The sequence below is a fragment of the Podarcis cretensis genome (genome assembly GCF_951804945.1).
Source record: "Podarcis cretensis genome assembly, chromosome: 4".
In the NCBI taxonomy this organism is placed as follows: domain Eukaryota; kingdom Metazoa; phylum Chordata; class Lepidosauria; order Squamata; family Lacertidae; genus Podarcis; species Podarcis cretensis.
Window position 1 is genome coordinate 13,318,970 of NC_137173.1, and position 19,982 is coordinate 13,338,951.

A 19,982-nucleotide genomic window follows, 5' to 3' on the forward strand; every position below is an offset into this window, starting at 1 on the left:
CAGCGAGAATACTACTGGCCCAAAAATGGAAACAGGAACAACTACCAACGTTAGAAGAATGGAGAATGAAACTGATGGATCATAGAATCATAGAACAACTACCGACGTTAGAAGAATGGAGAATGAAACTGATGGATTATGCAGAACTAGACAAACTAACGGGGAAGATCAGTTATCTACGAGACCAAAAGTTCATCGAAGATTGGGGAAAATTTTCAGATTATTTGAAATGTATATGTGATGAGCAAACAACGCTAGTGGGATTTCAAGAGGCTCTGTGAATGTTTGAGGAATATTGTGTTGAAGAAAAATAAGAGGGTGAAGGTATATAAAATGCAATATAAAAATTAGGAAATGTGTAATTAAAAAATTGAATAATGGATGATTGTTAGAGAGGCTGAAGGAAGTCCAAAAGAGAAAATATGTGATAAATTTAGATTGGATATTATAAATGTATGTTGGAAAATTAATAAAAAATATTTATTAAAAAAAAGGAGTGGGGAAAGTCGCCGAACGGATTTCAGTATAATGTCTGAACTGGGCTGTAGGCAGCTTGAGGACTTGGGGCTTCTAGGCCTTTGTGTCCTGAAGGTTTCCTGTTAAGGTGTGCATCTGATATGCCCCCTTGCGAAATTTCGCCTGCTTATCAAAACTAGTTTGACTTCCCTAGACATTCCTTGGAATTTTTGCTTGGCAATCCAAGGAAGATCTCCTGTGTATTGAGATATAACATCCAGTCCAATATTTTCCGCTCTCAGGGGCAACAGATTCCGAGGCCTTGTGCGGAACGCTCTGCTCACTTTGCTGAAATGCCAAGGTTTGAAGCTCTGACCTTCTGCTTGCAGCACATGTGTTTCATCATTGATAAGAACAGATCTAATCTATGGGGAGCCTGCAAGCAAGACCTGAGCAGAACAGCACCCTGTCATCTGCAATACCCAGTGGAGAGCATTTTGAGGCATACTGCCCTCAACAATGGAGGTAGACTATAGCCATCATGGCTAGCAGCATTGAGAGCCATAAATAAAAGCAGAAATCCTTGCGCCAATGGAATAAGTTAGTTGGATACCACCCTCTGTGCTTTTCAGTATTTTTACCCACCACTTTGAATGCACTTTGTGTATAAAAGCGGGATCGAAACGAATTGAAAATAAAATGATGGAGGCCTTAAGAATTATGGATGCATGAAGAGACAGTGAGGAACTCTTTCCACCTCTGCTCATTCTTTTTGTCTGGGTCACCTAGTCCAGTTAATACGTGTTGTTAACAAATCCGTTTCAAGCTGTTCTCCTTACTTCATAGACTGGGAAGCTAATGCAGTGTGTCTCATAAGCCACTGGGTGTGGGATTGGAGTCAGGTTCCTGTGAGGCTGTGGCTGTTTATCAGCCTCGATTCCCCATCTGTAGTATGGCGACAGCAGAGACGTACACTAAGGGTTGTTTGAACAGATGAATGAAAAGACTACTGTGATGCACTTGGCACATTTTGGCAGTGCAACGTAGCGGATATAAATAATAATTAGGAGCGCATCCCCACATTTTCAAGACTAGGTCAAATTCCACAGAATGAGTCAGCTTCTTTTTTGCTAAGGAACCGCAAACATTTCCCCACCAGCCCTGCCACGGCTTTACATGGGATAACTTCCTGCTTTCCTTGGCCCTTGCCTCCACCATCTGCTGGGATAGACTTTCTCTCCAAATAAACTCCCCAAATGAAAAGCCTCACATCTGCTATCTGTATTAACGCCACTTCCTCCCTCACTTCTGAAAAGACAGTGTATTCTTTCTGGCAAACCACAATTCAAAGGGTGATTAAACTCATCCTTTGGGATACATTTGCCGCAGGATGTAAAACAAAAACTTCTGCAGAGCTTCTCAGAGCGCCCAGGGACTGTTTCCTCACCTTTGGGGCTCCCTTCTTTGGGAAACAAAGCCCGCCTCCTTTCACTTTGGTTTGTACGGTGTGTTGCTGCTGTTTTTAACTTTAATCCCGTGTTTATCTTTTGGGCTCCTTCCAATACCATTTGTCACAGCCAATTTTTCCACTATGGCTGCTTGGGAAATGATGTGGCAGCTACTTCACGCAGTGGATCTGGATGCTGAACCAGGTAGTAAGGGCATTATGAAAATGTGAGTTGGGGGGGGGGATTTTGGATTCCACCCTGCCCCTCATTCTGAGATTTCTCAAAGGAGAATTTTGAGACAAATCAATAGGGGGTCACTAGTGAAAGAGGGCAAATGAAAAAACATTATTTGGGGGGAGGGGAGGGAAGCTGAGCCACACACACACTATCACCCCCCCCCCCAACAATCCCCCATTCTTCTTATTCTAGCACTAGAAATCCTAACCATGTCTTCACAGAACACTGGAGCCCCCTCTGTTGATCAAACTGGGGTGTAGCCCACCCACAATTCTAATATTTTACAATACGGCTGAAAGTTTAGGGAGCACCTTGTTAACAAATATGTCTGGGAGCTTTAAGACTACTCAGTCCAGCTTCCAGTCCTGTCTGGGAGCCATCCCCATGGAGCATAGTGGGAATAACTTCTGAGTATTTCAAGGAGTTGGAGATGGCATTTATAAATGCTCCATGTTTCACAAGTGTCCAGTAAGGTTGGTAGTATGGAATCCTCAAAAGATTCCATCAATGGTGTCTCTGGAAAAAAATTGCACATCACTTGGGAAGACAGGTGAACTAATGCCAGTGTACTGGAAGAAGCAAAGATCACCAATGTCGAAGCAATGATTCTTCAACATCAACTTTGTTAGACTGGTCATGTTGTTCAGTTGCCTGATTATTGTCTTCCAAAGCAACTACTCTATTCCAAACTTAAAAATGGAAAGCGTAATGCTGGTGGTCAACAAAAGAGGCTTAAAGGCTCTCTCAAGGCAAATATTAAAAAATGTAGTATAAACACTGACAACTGGGAAACACTGGCCTGTGAGTGCTCCAACTGGAGAACAGCCTTTACCAAAGGTGTCATGGACTTTGAAGACGCTCGAACTCAGGACAAAAGGAAGAAATGTGCTAAGAGGAAGGAACGCTTGGCAAACCCTCACTGTGATAAACTCCAACCCGGAAACCAATGTTCCCACTGTGGAAGGATGTATAGATCCAGAATTGGCCTCCACAGTCACTTACGGACTCACAGTTAAAACCGTGTTCATGGAAGACGATCTTACTCGCCTACGAGTGATCGTCAAAGACAGAAAGACTTCTGAGTAATGCATGGTTATTGGGACATTAACCCACACCAGAAATTGTGATTGCAGGGGCCCCTTCTAAACCAAGGTTAGACACTTTTCAGTTTAGTACTTCTACAACTGCGATGCTTTTGTGTCTCCAGGTAGGACATGGAAATGCCCCCTGTCTGAAACCCTGGAGAGCAGCTGCCAGTCAGAGATGACGTTACTGAGCTAGATGAGCCAATGGGTTTGACTCAGAATCAGGCAGCTTCTTATGTTCCTGTGTTTGTATTTTCACTTCCTGAACTGATGCATTAAAAAAAATAATCAAATAGTAAGGCAGAGCAATGAAATAATTTAACAACCGGCAGAGGAAAGAAAAACAACTGACCAAGGAGAGACAACCAAAATTACCAAGGGTCTGCCTTTCCTTTCCTTACAATTGGCTGAGGAAGCCTGCTTAACAGAGGAAAACTGACAGCTGTGTTTAGAGAAGTACTTGGTTCACAGGTTCTCATCCTGAGCTCTGTCAGTTCTAGTCCAAATGGGACCTCTGGACAGGGAGGGAAGAAAAGCTATCCACTCTTAAGTGCCTTAGAGGAAAGCAAAGAGACAGGTGGTTACTCAAGTTCCTTCCCCTTCGGTTAACTTGTCTCCACAAGAACATTCCTCCCTTCTTGAAATGAGGGCAGCAGAAAGTCCTGGGTTAAAAAAGTGGAGATGAATTTCAACACCCAGGCATTCCCTGAGCTCCTCCCCCAAAAATAAACATCAGATGATGGTGCTTAGGGAAGGGAAAATGCAAACACTGGAACAGGCATAGGTAACCTCGGCCCGCCAGATGTTTTGGGACCACAACTCCCATCATCCCTGACCACTGGTCCTGTTAGCCAGGGATGATGGGAGTTGTAGTCCCAAAACACCTTGAGGGCCGAGGTTGCCTATGCCTGCACTGGAACATAGGAAGATGCCTAATTCTGAGATCTTAAAAAAAAATAAAAATCCAAGGGCTGTGTTCCCTTCTGGGCAGCTTTCTGAGGGCCACATTTGAGTGGTGGGCGGGGCCAGAGGCAAAAGTGGGTGGAGCAATGGATACCACTTTTATCTTTGCAGAAGAGGCTGTTTTCTACACACACTCACACTCCTCTCTATCCTGCAACCAGGCTGACCCATTACAGGCAGGGAAGGCACAGGGTCAGAGGTAGGTTTGACCTGGGAAGAGGTCCGAGTTTCCCCATCCCTGACTTATAGCCTCCCCAGAGCGGTAACCTAAGACAAAGTTTCATAATATTTTATTAAGTTTCCATTTCATAATATATAAAGTTTCATTGCTTGCAGTAATACTTTCGATATATGCTTCTGCACCTCTTGAAGGATCAATAGCTCTCTTTAAAAAAAAAAAACCAACCCAGAAAACAGCAGGCATCAAACTGAAATAGCAGACCTACTATTCCCTTGTATTGTCAATGGATAGCAGACGTTTCTAATGATGTGCAGTGGAAAAAAATAAAATTATAGAACCACGTCCTTAAGGGAAATGTCTTCCTTTCTCATGGTGCCTATTGACTGAAAAGCAAAGTATGACAAATCATACTCCCGGCTTATTTTCAAGCCTTCCCCACTCTCAGCTCTATCAAAAGAGAGACTCAATAGCATCCTCCAGTGATCTTTCCATTGATGAACTCCATACTTGGGCGGCAGAGGGCGGAGGCTGCCTCATTTTATCTCTTTTATATTTGCAGCATTTTCCCGGTTATGTCAGTTTAATAGAAGATTCTGATTCACTTTATTAGCTAATAGAAAAATGTCCATAATTAGGAAGGACAGCTTGTGTGGGAAGAGGGGGCTTTTTGTATCATTTATTCCTTGCATGTTCCTGCTGCCCATTTCTCCTGAGCTCGAAACAACATTCATCTCCCCACTCTATTATTACAACAGCTCTGTTGTGTAGGATGTACTGTAAGATAATGGGTGACTTTGTGGCTGCCGTTGTAAGCTCTGGTGATGGTCAGGGATTTGAACTCGGATCTTCCTGGTCTGTTGAACGCTCAAACCACTACACAAAATTGACTAGTGTTGAAAGGACATGTGGCTGACAGAAGGCATTGTGGGTGAAGCAAGGACTCGGAGTACGCAGCTCAAAATGCAAACACCTCCAATAGCCATGTTATAGATAGAACAGACACTGCTGCTGCTGCTGCAGGTACCACATTGATATTCAGAAGTTTGGAAGTTTCTTATTCACTTGGCCCAAAATCCCTCTTCCACCCAATTTATTACAGTGGTACCTTAGTTTACAACCATAATCCGTTCCAGAGGTCCGTTTGTAAACCAAAACAGGTTGTAACCCAAGGCGCACTTTCACCAATGGGGCCTCCCAAAAAAATTTGTCCGCAATCTGAAAAAGTGGGTTGTAATCCCAAAAAAAGGTTGCGAACTGGGACACGCACTTCCAGGTTTGATGTGTTTGTAACCCAAAAGGTATGCAAACCAAGACGTATGCAAACCAAGGTACCGCTGTACCTCTGCTTGTGAACGGGATCTGTTCCGGAGGCCCATTCGCAACATGAAAAGAACACAACCCGCAGCTGTGAGTCTGCGTACGCGCAATTGCAATTCACCACCTCTGCACATGTGCGTGACGTCATTTTGCACATCTGCGCATCCGCGAGCAGCGAAACCTGGAAGTAACCCTTCCAAGTACCGTTTTTTTTGCTCTATAAGACTCACTTTTTCCCTCCTAAATAGTAAGGGGAAATGTGTGTGCGTCTTATGGAGCGAATGTAGGCTGCGCAGCTATCCCAGAAGCCAGAACAGCAAGAGGGATCGCTGCTTTCACTGCACAGCAATCCCTCTTGCTGTTCTGGCTTCTGGGATTCAGAATATATTTTTTTTCTTGTTTTCCTTCCCCAAAAACTAGGTGCGTCTTATGGTCTGGTGTGTCTTATAGAGCGAAAAATACGGTACTTCCAATTCGCCGTGGGATGTATCCTGAAAGAACGTAACATGAAGCGGATGTAACATGAGGTATGACTGTATAGGAGTAGAACCTTCTGCTACACTCTAAACTTCATTCAGTGGAAGCCAGTCCATTAGAGCAAATAGGGTACTGCTCCATCAGCCTCAGCCTTTCCTTAGCCCACACCTGCCTGACTTATAAGCCCTGGCTGTCCATTTCCTCCTCCCCAGTCTCAGTGTTACTGTTGTGGAACTCAGCAAGGAAGAGGATGGGGACAAAACTGGAATGAGTTGGCCCTGTCAGTCATTGGCTGTGGCTCCACCTATTACTTGGCCTTCCTGCCTTCCACCCTAGCAGTCACAACCCACTTCTGACTTCATTGTTGCTGCCCAGGCTTTAACCAGGTGGTGTTTTTTCCCTTAAACTTTCTACCTACAGGGAAGGCTTTCCACAGATGTACTCCAGTACATCTCTCATGGAACTCCTAGACAGGGTGGATGTTTCAAGAAGGGGCACTTTAGAGTGAGCACTCATTTCACATAGGCGCAATGAGCAGGCCCCTAGCCAAACCTTTTCCGGCAAGAGCCAGAAATTAAACACATTTTATTTTTGTTGTTCATTTTTAGTTAAGGTATTTGTATACCGCTTAACAAAGCTAAGCAGTGTACATAGAATTACGGGAAATGAAATGGTAAAAATGCTTCCTGGTGTCCCTAGAGCAGCCTTCATGAAGCTGGTGCCTTCCAGATGTGTTGAACTACAACTCCCATCATCCACAGCTGGCTGTAATAATAATTTTAAAAATCCAGAGGGGTCTTTTTTTTTTTTTTTACCTCAGAGTAAAACACTCCTTCAGAAGCTTATTTTTTTAAAAAAAAAAAAAGGGGGGGGAGACCTTCAACTCAAGAACCAGACTGAAAAAGCAGCAAAACAGAAAAGGTTTATTCTCCCCATGTCTATGATTGCAAAAGTTCGAGACAAAATTCCCAAAAGGCAAGTTGAAGAACTGTGTCTGATTTGTAGGAAGGTGTTGAGGACAGTTTTTTCACCAGTACCCAAGTTTTGAAAGGCTAAAGTGGTTGGCTAAAGCAACAGGGAAGGAGTTTTAGCATATCAACTACCAAAAAATAATAATGAGGAATATTTGCATTTGGGCTGAGCTGAAGCATTAGGGTTACCAGCCTTGGGTATTGTGCAATCAGTTTATTGATTCAAGGGCAACATGTGAAAAATACCTTATGCAATAAATATTTGGGGGAGCAACAAGTGTGTCATTTTCAACCACAATGTGATCAAGTAAAGCATTCACTGTTGGTAGATATTATAATAATGCTACATTCCCCTGAAAGGTCTGGACATAGAAGCATTGGGTTAACGCTGCATATCTTGTTTATTTGCATCTTGTCCTGCTATAGCCCAAATTACCTCTCCAAAGTAATGTAATTTTGATGTAATGTTACTTGGCTCTGATTTTATATCGTTATAGGTTTGAATGATGAGGTAGTTACTGCAAGGAGGTCTCTGTGACAGCAAAAAAATTCAAACGTTAGGGTTGAAGCAATATGTTTCAAATGACTTTGTCCCCTGCAAATCGCCTCTTTCCCTATGGACTTTCATGGATATGTTACAATCAGCAGTGGGAGCCCTCTCAATACTTCCAGCATCCTCAGACTTTTGCAGGGTGGCAGCCCCAAAATTATGGATTTCTCTCCCCACAGAGGTGTATCTGGCACCTTCACTGCATCACATTTGTCATATTATGAAGATGAACCTCCTTATTCTTGCCTTCGACAACTGAATTATTGGACAGTACCCAATGAAGTAGATCAGGCATAGGCAAACGTGACCCTCCAGATGTTTTTAGGACTACAACTCCCATCATCCCTGACCACTGGTCCTGTTAGCTAGGGATGATGGGAGTTGTAGTCCCAAAACATCTGAAGGGCCACGTTTGCCTATGCCTGAAGTAGATCCATTGGTGCAAGGAATTTTGCTCGTGCAATGAAATCCCCTCCCCCTCCTCTTCCCATGTGTCCCTCTGTCCTCCCCAAATCACTGCTGGGGGGCTGAGGGAGCCCCCAGAACAGATTTAGGGAGGTAAAAGTGTGCATGAAGAGAAGAGGAAGGCAGAAGTTTCCACTGTGCGGCCAGAAGTCCTTGCGCTAGCAGTTTGGCTGGCTATCCTCCATTCTTTTTATGACCCACCCTATTCTTCTGAGGTGAGATTGTTTTAACTGATTTTAATCTTGTACTTTTATATCGTTGCCACCTAGGTGCACTGAAAGCAGGTAAGAAAGGAGGAGGCTAATCCTACACTCTAGGCTCATCTCTTAGGCCCCATCTGCACTTTACAGTTAAAACAGTATCATACCACTTTAAACAATCATTATTTCCCTCAGAGAATCCTGAGATGCGTAGTTTGTTATGGGTCCTAAGAGTCATTAAGTAAAGGTAAAGGGACCCCTGACTATTAGGTCCAGTCGTGGCTGACTCTGGGGTTGCGACGCTCATCTCGCTTTATTGGCCGAGGGAGCCGGCGTACAGCTTCCGGGTCAGGTGGCCAGCATGACTAAGCCGCTTCTGGCAAACCAGAGCAGCGCACAGAAATGCCGTTTACCTTCCCGCCGGAGTGGTACCTATTTATCTACTTGTACTTTGACGTGCTTTCGAACTGCTAGGTTGGCAGGAGCAGGGACCGAGCAACGGGAGCTCACCCCGTCGCAAGGATTCGAACTGCCAACCTTCTGATCGGCAAGCCCTAGGCTCAGTCATTTAACCCACAGCGCCACCCGCGTCCCACTAAGAGTCATTAGGAGACCCCTATTCCCTTCACAGAGTCTCAGAGTGGCTTAATGATCAACCCATCTTTCTCAAGAAACTTGTTGGGGAAGTAATAGGACTCTTAACATCTCTCAGCCCCCTTAACAATATTCAGAGCACTCCTGCAGGGATGTGGGCCTTGGCAGGTGCCCCAACAATGCCTGTCCTTGACACCAGTTATGTTTATTGCAGTAAGCACTCCATGATACTCCAATAGGGATGGAGAGAACATGCCACAGGTACAGCATGTTCAGCAGCAAACCCATGGCGAGGTCAGCATGTTCCCATGCTCCCATACTCTCTACCCAACAGGAAAAGACAGCCAAAGAATTGCAGGGTAAGTCTGAATGATAAAAAGTTACAAGCCTTTTCATGACCTTATGCTTTATATACCTTTGCTTACACAATAAGATACTGCAGTGTAAACGGTAAAAGGATCCATTTACAACTTTGAATGTTAACTTCGCGTGCATTCCATGCTGAGTCTAGATTTATTGAGTTGTGAAAACCAGGGGCTATAGAAGCAAGTATACAAAAGAGAGTGTTACAATATGAGTAAGCAAGAAGAACAGAAATGTATCTCCACTATACAGCTATATACATACACACCTTGCACATTGGTCAATGCACTTACAATTAAAATGTTGATTAAACACTCCAAAGAGAATGCAATACCTTTTTTGGGCAGTTTCTGTATAGTTATACCAAAAAAAGGAAGACTAAACAAGAGACCTATCGTCCACTGCAGTTTATCACCATCAGCTGCATTCAGTGACATTGCTCTGATTTATGGTGCTACAACCACAAACAAAGCTACCATCAGTGCAATTTCCCCCCAGTATGCCATCTAGCATGCAAGTGATTTTTTGAGAGAAAGAAGGTGGGCATTTCTCATACACAGTTCAACAAGAATAAGGGGAACCTTTCTGCCTTTCCTACGCATCATGCGCGTAAACCTTGCATTGCCGCTGATATTTGTGAGTCACCCTGGAAGCTTTTTCTGGCTGAAGAGTGGGATAAAAGATGCTTTAAATAAACAAACAACTGGAGTTCAGGGCTTGAACAAGAGAATCTTTCCTCTAGGACTCTAGCTGTCAGGGTCTGAAACATTAAATAAACCCATTTACTGTGCTACCTCGGGTTAAGAACTTAATTCGTTCTGGAGGTCTGTTCTTAACCTGAAACTGTTCTTAACCTGAGGTACCTCTTTAGCTAATGGGGCCTCCTGCTGCCGCCACGCCGCTGCTGCACGATTTCTATTCTCATCCTGAAGCAAAGTTCTTAACCCGAGGTACTATTTCTGGGTTAGAGGAGTCTGTAACCTGAAGAGTCTGTAACCTGAAGCGTCTGTAACCTGAAGCGTCTGTAACCCAAGGTACCACTGTACTTATTTCTATTGAAATTATTGCCCACGTTTCTAAATAAATACAGACAGAGAGAGCAAGGTAGCACTCCATCACCTAAGTTTCATTACTCATGACCACTTTTAAAACTATAGTGGTACCTCGGGTTACAGACGCTACAGACTCCTCTAACCCAGAAATAGTACCTCGGGTTAAGAACTTTGCTTCAGGATGAGAACAGAAATCACACAGCAGCGGCGTGGCGGCAGCAGGAGGCCCCATTAGCTAAAGTGGTACCTCAGGTTAAGAACAGTTTCAGGTTAAGAACGGACCTTCAGAATGAATTAAGTTCTTAACCCGAGGTACCACTGTATGGAATTTGCTCCCACATGAGGTAGGGGTGACCACAAGCTTGGAGGGCTTTATAAAAGAGGATGAAAGAAGTTCATGGATGAGAAGGCTATCAGTGGCTTCTAGCCACAATGGTTGCTACCTTCACAGCTGGAGGTTACCTGCTTCTGAATACCAATGGCTGGGAATCACAGAGGACTGTTGAGTTAAGGTCCTTTTTTTTTCAGGCTTCCCATGAGCATCTGTTTGGCCACTGTGGAAAGAGAGTGCTGGGCTAAGATAGGCCTTTGGACTGATCCAGCAGGCTCTTCTTATGTTCCCATTTTATGTTATGCTCCAAACCTCAGAGATTTGGCAGTGGAGACAACAGACAGAACTTTGCAGGGGCACCTGTAACTTCACTGGTACAGTGGTACCTCGGGTTAAGAACTTAATTCGTTCCTGAAGTCTGTTCTTAACCTGAAGCACCGCTTTAGCTAATGGGGCTGTTCTCATCCTGAAGCAAAGTTCTTAACCCGAGGTACTATTTCTGGGTTAGCGGAGTCTGTAACCTGAAGCATCTGTAACCTGAAGCGTCTGTAACCCGAGGTACCACTGTAATAACAATGAAACAGTTTGAATGCTTGGTGTGTGGAAGGAGTTTAGAAGATAGAGGAAACATTAGAAAACTGTGGTCGGGTATCGCTTTTGCTCACTACTATGGTGTGCATTTTTGGGTTTTTATATTGTAAACTGCCCTGTGATCCTCAGATGAAGGGTGTTACAGAAATTAAAAAAAAAAAAAATAGCCAGCATTTCCTACCACGGAATATTTACCATACACTGATGTCGGTTTTTACATGTATTTTTAGTTGGGGGGGGGGGGATCAAAGAGAAACAGGTAGATATCAAAATACAGCTAGGATTTTCATAGCTAGCAGTGCTATTTAGCCTTCCCCATAATGTGTTGTTTGAAAGAACAGAGCACAAGCTGCACTATGTTTTACCAACTTGCTTCCAATTGGAAATGCTCATGTAGGCTATCATTTTCTGGCTTGTAGTCAGGAGCTATGTGCCCCTGTCTGAATATGAGGGGGGAAAACCAATTCCATCCCATGGATTCCATTTGAAACAATTCTAGTATTCTAGTATTACCGCTATTGTGTGTTATTTTTTCACTGCCCCCTTTGTGCACACAGCACTTCTACTGGTTTTAAGGTTAATATGGAGGACTTAGAGGAGGAGGAGGTGGAGGAGGAAGTGGAGGAGAGCCTACTAGAGGCAAAACAGAAGAGAAAATATGGGGATTGAAAGAGGAAACAAGGACCAGGTACATACATTGTAAATTAACAAGTGATAATGACCAAAGTTTGCAAAGAATTTCCACCGCTTGCAAATACTATTCTTTGTTATGAGTTGGACACCCTTATTTTGAGTTTTGTCCATAATCAATAATGAGATATACTTGGAACTGATGCCCGACTTTTATGCCTGCGTGATCAGCATTCTTCAGACCAGGCTGGTGAGGTTGTTAGCTGCTGTTAGCACATATTCAGCACTTGCTTATTTTAACCCTGCTATGCTGTCATGAGAGGAAAGTGTCCTTACTCCCTGATGGACGGCTTTTCAATCAATCTCAGTATATCTCACGGCCCAGGATGAGAAGGGGTACTTGATTCCAAGCTTCAAACCATCAAGTCTTTCTGCCTACCTCCAAAATTCCCACTTCTGCTGGGAGACTCCAAACTGTCCATTACTGGCATTGGGCTCTAGTTCCACATAGGAGGGAGTCTATAGAGCAGGCATAGGCAAACTTGGCCCTCCAGATGTTTTGAGACTACAATTCCCATCATCCCTAATGTTATGTACTAAGCTTGGATCCTAGAACAATAGGCAGGTAGGATCCTAGAATGCAACAACTTGCAGGAGCAGCCCAATCAGACCCCAGGAGGAAGTTAATCAGCCTATTAGGCCGGTAGGATTCTAGGACGCAACAACTGATTGGCCTGCAGCAACAGCCCAATCAGGCTACAGGAGGGAAACATAACCAACCAATCAGACGGTACTCATTGTGTAAATAATGTACATAAAGCCTGAGGTTTGGGGGGGAAATCAATCACTGTTCTTATGAGCTGAAATAAAGAACATGAAATTACTACTCGACTCTGAGTATATTTCACCTGACCACTGGTCTTATTAGCTAGGGATGATGGGAGTTGTAGTCCCAAAACATCTGGAGAGCCAAGTTTGCCTGTGCCTGCTATAGAGTGTGCAGCAGGGGAGCAAGCACCCCGGCAAGCATGACAGACATCCATGAAGTGATACGTAAGACTGCCACCAACGCTGCCAGACCTGATGGGGCCACTTCCATGTTCCAGCACCCAACCAGGAGCCACAGTTTCATGGTGAGGAGCACTGATTTATTTATTTATTTATTTATTTATTTATTTATTTATTTATTTATTTCACAAAACACATTTACCACCTGCAGTTATTTAGGAACTACACTGTTCTGCCTCCACTTTGCAGTTCCTAACTAAGTGCTGAAAATATGGGAAACATTATGAACCAATTTTGAACCAGGGCAGGGGGAAAAAATTCAATCCTTCATGGAAGAAACTAACAATTAGTGGCCAAAATATGATGTGAGTGCAAGGCAGCATGCATATTGCTAGAACACAGATGCAGACAACCACCCTCTATGTGGCTACCCTCTTCTTCTCTGTCAAGACTGTATGATGTGTACTTTGCCCTGCATGTGAGTCACTTTCTGCATGCTCAGTCTGGCAAAAGTCCTGACAAGTGGGTTGCTTTAATACTTCATCACTAGCCCACACCATGAGTTTTGAGCCTTTGGTCCAAAGCTTCTGCAGCAGCAGCTGATAACCTCTGAACTACCAGTACACAGACTTTTACTGGAATCAGGAAACCAGCAGGCAATAACTCCATTGAGAAAATGGGCCCTGAGATTTGTTTCAGCACCATGGACAGCTCAAGAGTAGGCTCACTTGGGGAGACAGGCGAACTAATGCCAGTATACTGGAAGAAGCAAAGATCACCAGTGTCAAAGCAATGATTTTTCAAAATCATCTTCGTTAGACTGGTCATGTTGTGTGGATGCCTGATTATCGTCTTCCAAAGCAACTACTCTATTCTGGAGCAACCTTGGTTGCTGTTGTCAGATGCCAGCACCCATCAGCCCCAGCTTGCAAGGTCCATCAGGGCCAATGGAAGTTATAGTATTAAACATCTGGAAGGCAATGGGTTGGGGGATACTGATGCAGGCATGCTAAAACATTCACAACAAGACTCATTTAACATGTGAACATACAACTACCTCTGCCTCAAATCAGCTAATGTTGACTTCAACTTAGTAATAACCGTTTTGTGAAAGAGGTTCTCATCACATCATCCTAGGCACATGTAAAGGAAGATGGTGTGTGACCCACAGATCTCTACATGACTTTTCCCATACCATTTTGTTTAGTTAACATTCCAGCCAAAGGCATTTCAACACTATACCCCCCAAAACAATAGCAAACCCACACATAAACTATGAACAAGTAACACAAACATTGTAAATGTACAGCATGGTTTTGACCTAAGTACATCAGGTCCCAGAACACTTTCCTCCTGCCTCAAATGGATTGCCAATATGCAAAGCATAAATTATCCCTGTTCTTCCTATTGAGAGATGAAACTGGAAGGATTGGTGTTAATGAAATACCGCAAGATAAATTTATTTAAGAAGAAAAGGCGATCAGGCCATCTAAAAGAAAATTATATACATCTGAGATCACTCTTTAAGCCAGGGTTTCCACAAACCACGTGCCAAGGCATGTGAAGCAAGCTACACTGGATTTTGCAATCATAGTTTAAACCACCCCATTGGCTACATCCACAAATTTTCACCCTTTAGAGCAGGGAATCCCTGAGTCGCATAAATTCTCCTTTCTGCCACTGTAATAGCAATTACATCATTCCATGGGAGGGAGCACGAGTGCATCAGGATTCCCTAATGCAGGCTGTGTTAAATCTGACAAGCATCAAGGAATCCCAGAAAGTAGAATTGCATCCCCTAAGCCAGAGATGGGGGAACTTGTGGCCCTCCAGATGTTGCTGTACTACAGCTCCCTTCATCCTTCAGCCCTGGCCATGCTGGTCCAGGCTGATAGGAGCTGAAGTCCAACAACATCTGGAGGGCCACAGGTTCCCCATCTCCGCTCCAAGCGTGGCTGACTAGGAAAGAGGAGGATGAGAAACCAGGGGGCAGTACTAACTGGTTTACCCACAGCTGCAAGTTCTGGAAACTGATTGAAAATATAAAAGGGATTAATAAAATTTAACTATAAAGTGGCAAAATGTTAAGCTGCAGAATTGTAAGGTAAACCTGCAGCACTCCTGACTGTATTTATAAAAGGCCAGTTCATTTTTTATTTAGAATTCCATGCATTAATAATTAATTCCGTGCATTAATCACTCTCACTCCTCCTAATTTAGAGATATCTATGATGTATACACCTCTCTGGTGTTTAATTTAAAGTAAATGTCAGAAATTTGGTGAAAGTTGGCACTTACCAGCAATTTGAAGAAGCAGTACAGAAACGTCAAAGAAAATATCTGAACTTTTAACAAGAAATTGCAAAGCCAATCTCCATCATGTACAGCACCATAGGTATAAAACTTCAGAAATAAGTTATGATTAAAAATTCAGCTCTGTAATTTCCTGCTGGGATTTGTATACTCTCACCAACCAATGTCAACATTCAACAAGTTTCCAACATTTGCAGTAACATACCAGGCATTGTCCTTATCAGACTTGAGTGAATGTGCCCTTTATTTTCACTAAAAGTAATAAAAAACTTACACAAGTCATATATGCACATATATATAGGTATACTCAAAGTAAAGTGAATGTGGAATGTCCATAAAAATAATGGCAATTGTATATGTCCAGATAAAGCCAAGGGGAAATAGCAAGGGATTTAAATACACATTAATATTAATATTCTTGAACAAGGGATTTATGAACACATGAATATTAATTTACATGGTGTATTAATGTTACTGGTAGAGTGGACTGGCAATCAATGGTCAGTCAATGCACACAGTCTTCTTTTGTACAGAATTCCTGGAGAGGCAATGCATATTACCCTGTCAATGTAATCAATCAATGTAAACATCTGTAATCAATTCACATTTTCTGGCATCGCTTGGGAATTACGCATATTGCCCAGGTAAACTGCAAAATCCCCTGTTGGCGCGATTAATTCATACACATTACCCGCTCCTTTACGGGATTGCATACAATCCCCAAACCTGCCAACTTGCATTAACAGACTGTATTTCAGGGAATGCCCCAAACTGCTGCGTTTCATGGATGTCTCGAAAAAAAGAGACGTTCCCTCAACTTCTTGGACATATGCAAGTGAATGCTGTCAGCCGCATTCAGGAGACAGTTAAACTTCAGAGGTCTGTCTCTTGAGTTTTTAAGCATTCATGGAACTTGCCTGAGATTGACAGCATTCACCACATTCCAGACACTCAATGTAACATTTCATTCCTTCTGTTTCTGATGTCCAGGCTGTGAGTGCCAGCGCTCATGTAGCCAACATGGTACCACCCACACGCAAGAGGAAGGAATAAGCAGGGGGAAACAATCCTCAACACAACTCAAAAGAAACCAACACCCACCCAAAAACAACAACAGCCCAATGAGAACCGAGCATGCTCATTAGCCACAGAATGCAATCGATTGTTGTTTGGGGGGGGGGGGGGCAGGGATGTAAACCAGAAAACTGGGGTGGCTGGAATGAAGACTCTGCTATCCTGAACTTCAAACTGTACCGTTTTGTTGAAGGTTGCATTTACATCTCCAAGATGACAAAAGCTATATTATGACTACATTAGCCTCACTAAACCAGCAATAGTAGCTTTGCCATCCATACAGACAGAAAACAAAACTTTCTCTTAAACAATGGAATAAACATCCTGATGGGGTAGGACTCGTTTGCCAAGCTTTATCCATCTCTCCCCCCCTCCCTATTGAGTTTCTACCTTTTTTTAATGTGAGACCCCCACCACACTGTCCCAGAACAGCAGCAATACTTCCCCAATAGGTTGACAGAAGACGGTAATTCATTTAAATTATGCAACTCTATTCCCAATTGCTGGCTGGCCCACTTCCTCGTCTTACGGCACCCATCCTTTCAACTTGGCTTGCCCTCGGTTGGGGACAAGGAAAAATATTCAGCAACTTTTGTGTTGGAAGTTGCTGGGGGGGGGGAGGTTAATGAAGAAAAGCCAACAGAATGTGGATGTCAAAAGCCTGATCAAAGTGACCGAGGAAGCCAAAAGGATTTCTTTCTTAAGCATTGGGGGGCCAGGCAGTCCCCACCACCACCATCTCAACATATTGCTCGTATTGCCGGGCACATTTCAGCATTTGGCTCGTATGCATTTCGTGACAAGCTGGAAACAGACTGGCGCAAGAGTCTAGCTACAGCAGACAGATCTCTGGTTTTTCCAGACAGATCATCAGCAAGAAAACAAGCAAGCTCATAGCACCGGAGGCACGAAGGAAGCAAAGCTGAATGAATTCTGATTTCTTCGCCTTAAACCCAAAGCAGCAAACTGGCATAAAACAGGAGCCTCCAGAGTCTCATCCGTGGCCTACTGGGACCTTTACGAAAGAGAACAGCCCCCCTTAAAACAGAAAAAAGCCACACACACAAACAAGCCAGCCTGTTATTCAGCCGGTGCAAGAGTCAAACCCGAACTACAAACCGTCACACGGAGAAGGTCACTACGCTGTGAAAACATTAACGGCATGCTTCTCCAATTAAGCCGCGCAGACACAATAAAAAATAAATCCCGCACAACCACCTGTAATGATATGCCTGTTCGAGCAGCAATTTCTAAAGTACCAAGCAACACAAAAGGTAGACATTTTCTGCAGCTGGTTTGGTTTGTCAAAGGGAGGGGGAAAAAAGAAGGAAGGAAGGAAGGAAAAGAAAGAAAGATGCACAGTCCTTCCAGGATTGCCGTCTCGTCTCCTCTTACCTTCACGTTAGTCCGGAGTGCACAGTAACATGCAAAAAACATTGCAGTAAGCAAGGAGCATATGGACCAGGACGCAGCTCCTCTGCTCTGCACAAACCACACACACAACCACACTAACACACACACACGCAATCCTCAGCATGTGCTACTAAGAAGCATTCGTTCTCTCTGTCAGTTTCAAATGCATTGATCTCTGGGCTTCCCCCCCCTTTTTTTTTTTTGCTCCCCGCTGACTACAGGAAAGACATGTCTTGAAGGCACTGAATGAAAGCTACACGTCTCCTCTTCCCTGCCTCTACAGAGCATCATGCCCAGCAAAGGCAATTAGGAGAGATTTCGGCAGCTGCAACTTGAGAGAGAGACCTCAGTTGCTTTGCATCCCAGCATTTTAAAAAACCGGTGAAAAAGAAACCAGGAGTGAAGCGATGCCGGGGGGGGGGGTGTGGAGAGGTTGGAAGAGGAGGAGGAAGAGGAGGAGGAGGTGGAGGAAGAAAAAAGAAGAAGCTTGCCCAGGGAGGGTGGGGGAAAAGGTGAGGATTTAAAATTGTAACCAGCTGAGTCGCTTATACTTCCAAACGTCTTTGAGGTTTTGTTTGTTTTGAAGTGTTTCACAAAGGCAATCAGTGTTAGATGTTGGGGTGGAGGGAGAGAGAGAGAGACAATAGGGACCTCCTTTCTATTCTGAGGTTGCAGTCTGCAATGTTTCCGTCTCGCCTTCCTCAAGATGCAGCGTCTCTTTTAACAACGGCAACGTCATCATCACCCATGACAGATTCAACATGTTCTACTTACAAATGCAGCGTCTGATTAGGGACAGCGCCGGGCTGACTTAAGAATGCTTCTCCGGACACACAAGTTCACTCCCTCTTCCCCCCCCCCCGCCCCACTCGGTGCTAATCTGTTTTGAAAACAGGGAAGGAAGAGTAGGTCCCAACCTATTTGCTCCCTCTCCTCCAGCAAGATGAGCAGAAAGGCTGGTTATGAAATACTGGTGGGGGTTGTCGTGGAGGAAGCGATTCCAAGATAGCTCACTGACACTGATGGCTTTTAAACGGTGGAGGCACTTTATACGCCTCAAGAAATGATGGGGGAAGCTGTGAAGATGCCGAATTCAGGGCTGGGTTATACTCTCGCGTTCTGGCACCGGCAATTCTGAATAGGTCATGTCCAAATATATGCCAGGAAATTAATGCCACAGCCCAACCAAGAGGCAAAAACCTCCATTCACAAGTATGCGCAGCAGCCTAGTTCTCATTGAGTTAGTAAATCTGTTGAGTGGGCTCTACCACTTCTGACCAGCATTTTAGTGCCCATTTCTCCTTTTGCTGTTTTCCTAACTATGCATTTTTGTATGTTATCTTCACTAATACACAAATGCATATGAACATTTTACCATAGCGTACATACTACTTGGTGGGATAACTGCATTGCAAAATTCAAACAAGTGCAAATTTCAAAGGAGGACTGTGTTTTTTGCTTGCTTAAATATTTTCATTAAGCATTACAAACAACAAATACAGCCACACCAAGTTATGCTGCCTGGGGCTGGTGGTAACTGTAGACCAAAGTACCCAGAAAGCAGCCAATTGGGAAAGTCTGTAATAGGAAGAAGCAGAGGCTGCCACAGGGGTTGGAGGAGCACTTAGGAAATAGCAGCCTAGCTGTCTTTGCTGGGAGACACAAAGAAGTTCAAAGAAAAAAGTTAACACTCACACAATCATGAACAATTTATCCCTATCAAAATGCTACTCCCTATTGCAAAAAAGAGAGAGAAAGGCAAATATTTTGGGTAGGCCTAAATGACACCAAATGCGGTGTTTTGGCAGAAAGTTTTTGAGTGGGTTGTTGGTTTTTTAGACCTTTTCAACATCGCTTCCAGCTAGTTGTCTGAAAAATACAAGTCTGATGCAGTAACGATGCGAGAAAATAACAGAGAGCCCTAATATATCTCAAGTCTAAAGAAGGAAAGCGTCACACAAAGATAGAGAAGGGGTTCTCGAGGAAATGACTTCAGTATGACAGAGCAGCGGCTTCGAGAAAACAGTTGTTCTGGCTGATGCTGCCAACTGTTCCATTAAGAAACAAACAAATCATGTCCTAGAAAATTCTTAGTCAAGAAATCTGATTGAGGCATGCATGGCACCGTATACTTCTATGCTGCTGTTTTATGGGGGGAAGGGAATTATTGCTTTTGCAAGTCAAAACTCAAACTGTTTTCATTCTCCTTTGAAGTTTGGAAGGAACAACTATGTTACTCTCACATTTGTGCAATAGATCCAAT

At 43.7% G+C, this 19,982-nt stretch overlaps 1 protein-coding gene across 24 annotated transcripts in view; it reads right to left on the reverse strand.

The window, feature by feature from the left end:
- Window positions 1-19,982, reverse strand: part of DLG2 (discs large MAGUK scaffold protein 2) — an 874,668-nt gene that overhangs the window by 582,782 nt on the left and 271,904 nt on the right. For 2 of the 24 annotated variants that reach the window (XM_079973438.1, XM_079973436.1), the window contains exon 1: window positions 17,702-18,072. The exons of 18 other annotated variants lie outside the window; for them this stretch is intronic. In XM_079973438.1, the coding sequence (XP_079829564.1) occupies window positions 17,702-17,743 (42 nt within the window). In that variant the 5' untranslated portion in view covers window positions 17,744-18,072. Of the gene's footprint in view, window positions 1-17,701; window positions 18,073-19,982 lie in introns of those variants that run through there. 4 more of the 24 variants (XM_079973442.1, XM_079973441.1, XM_079973447.1 and 1 more) reach the window with 2 other exon arrangements.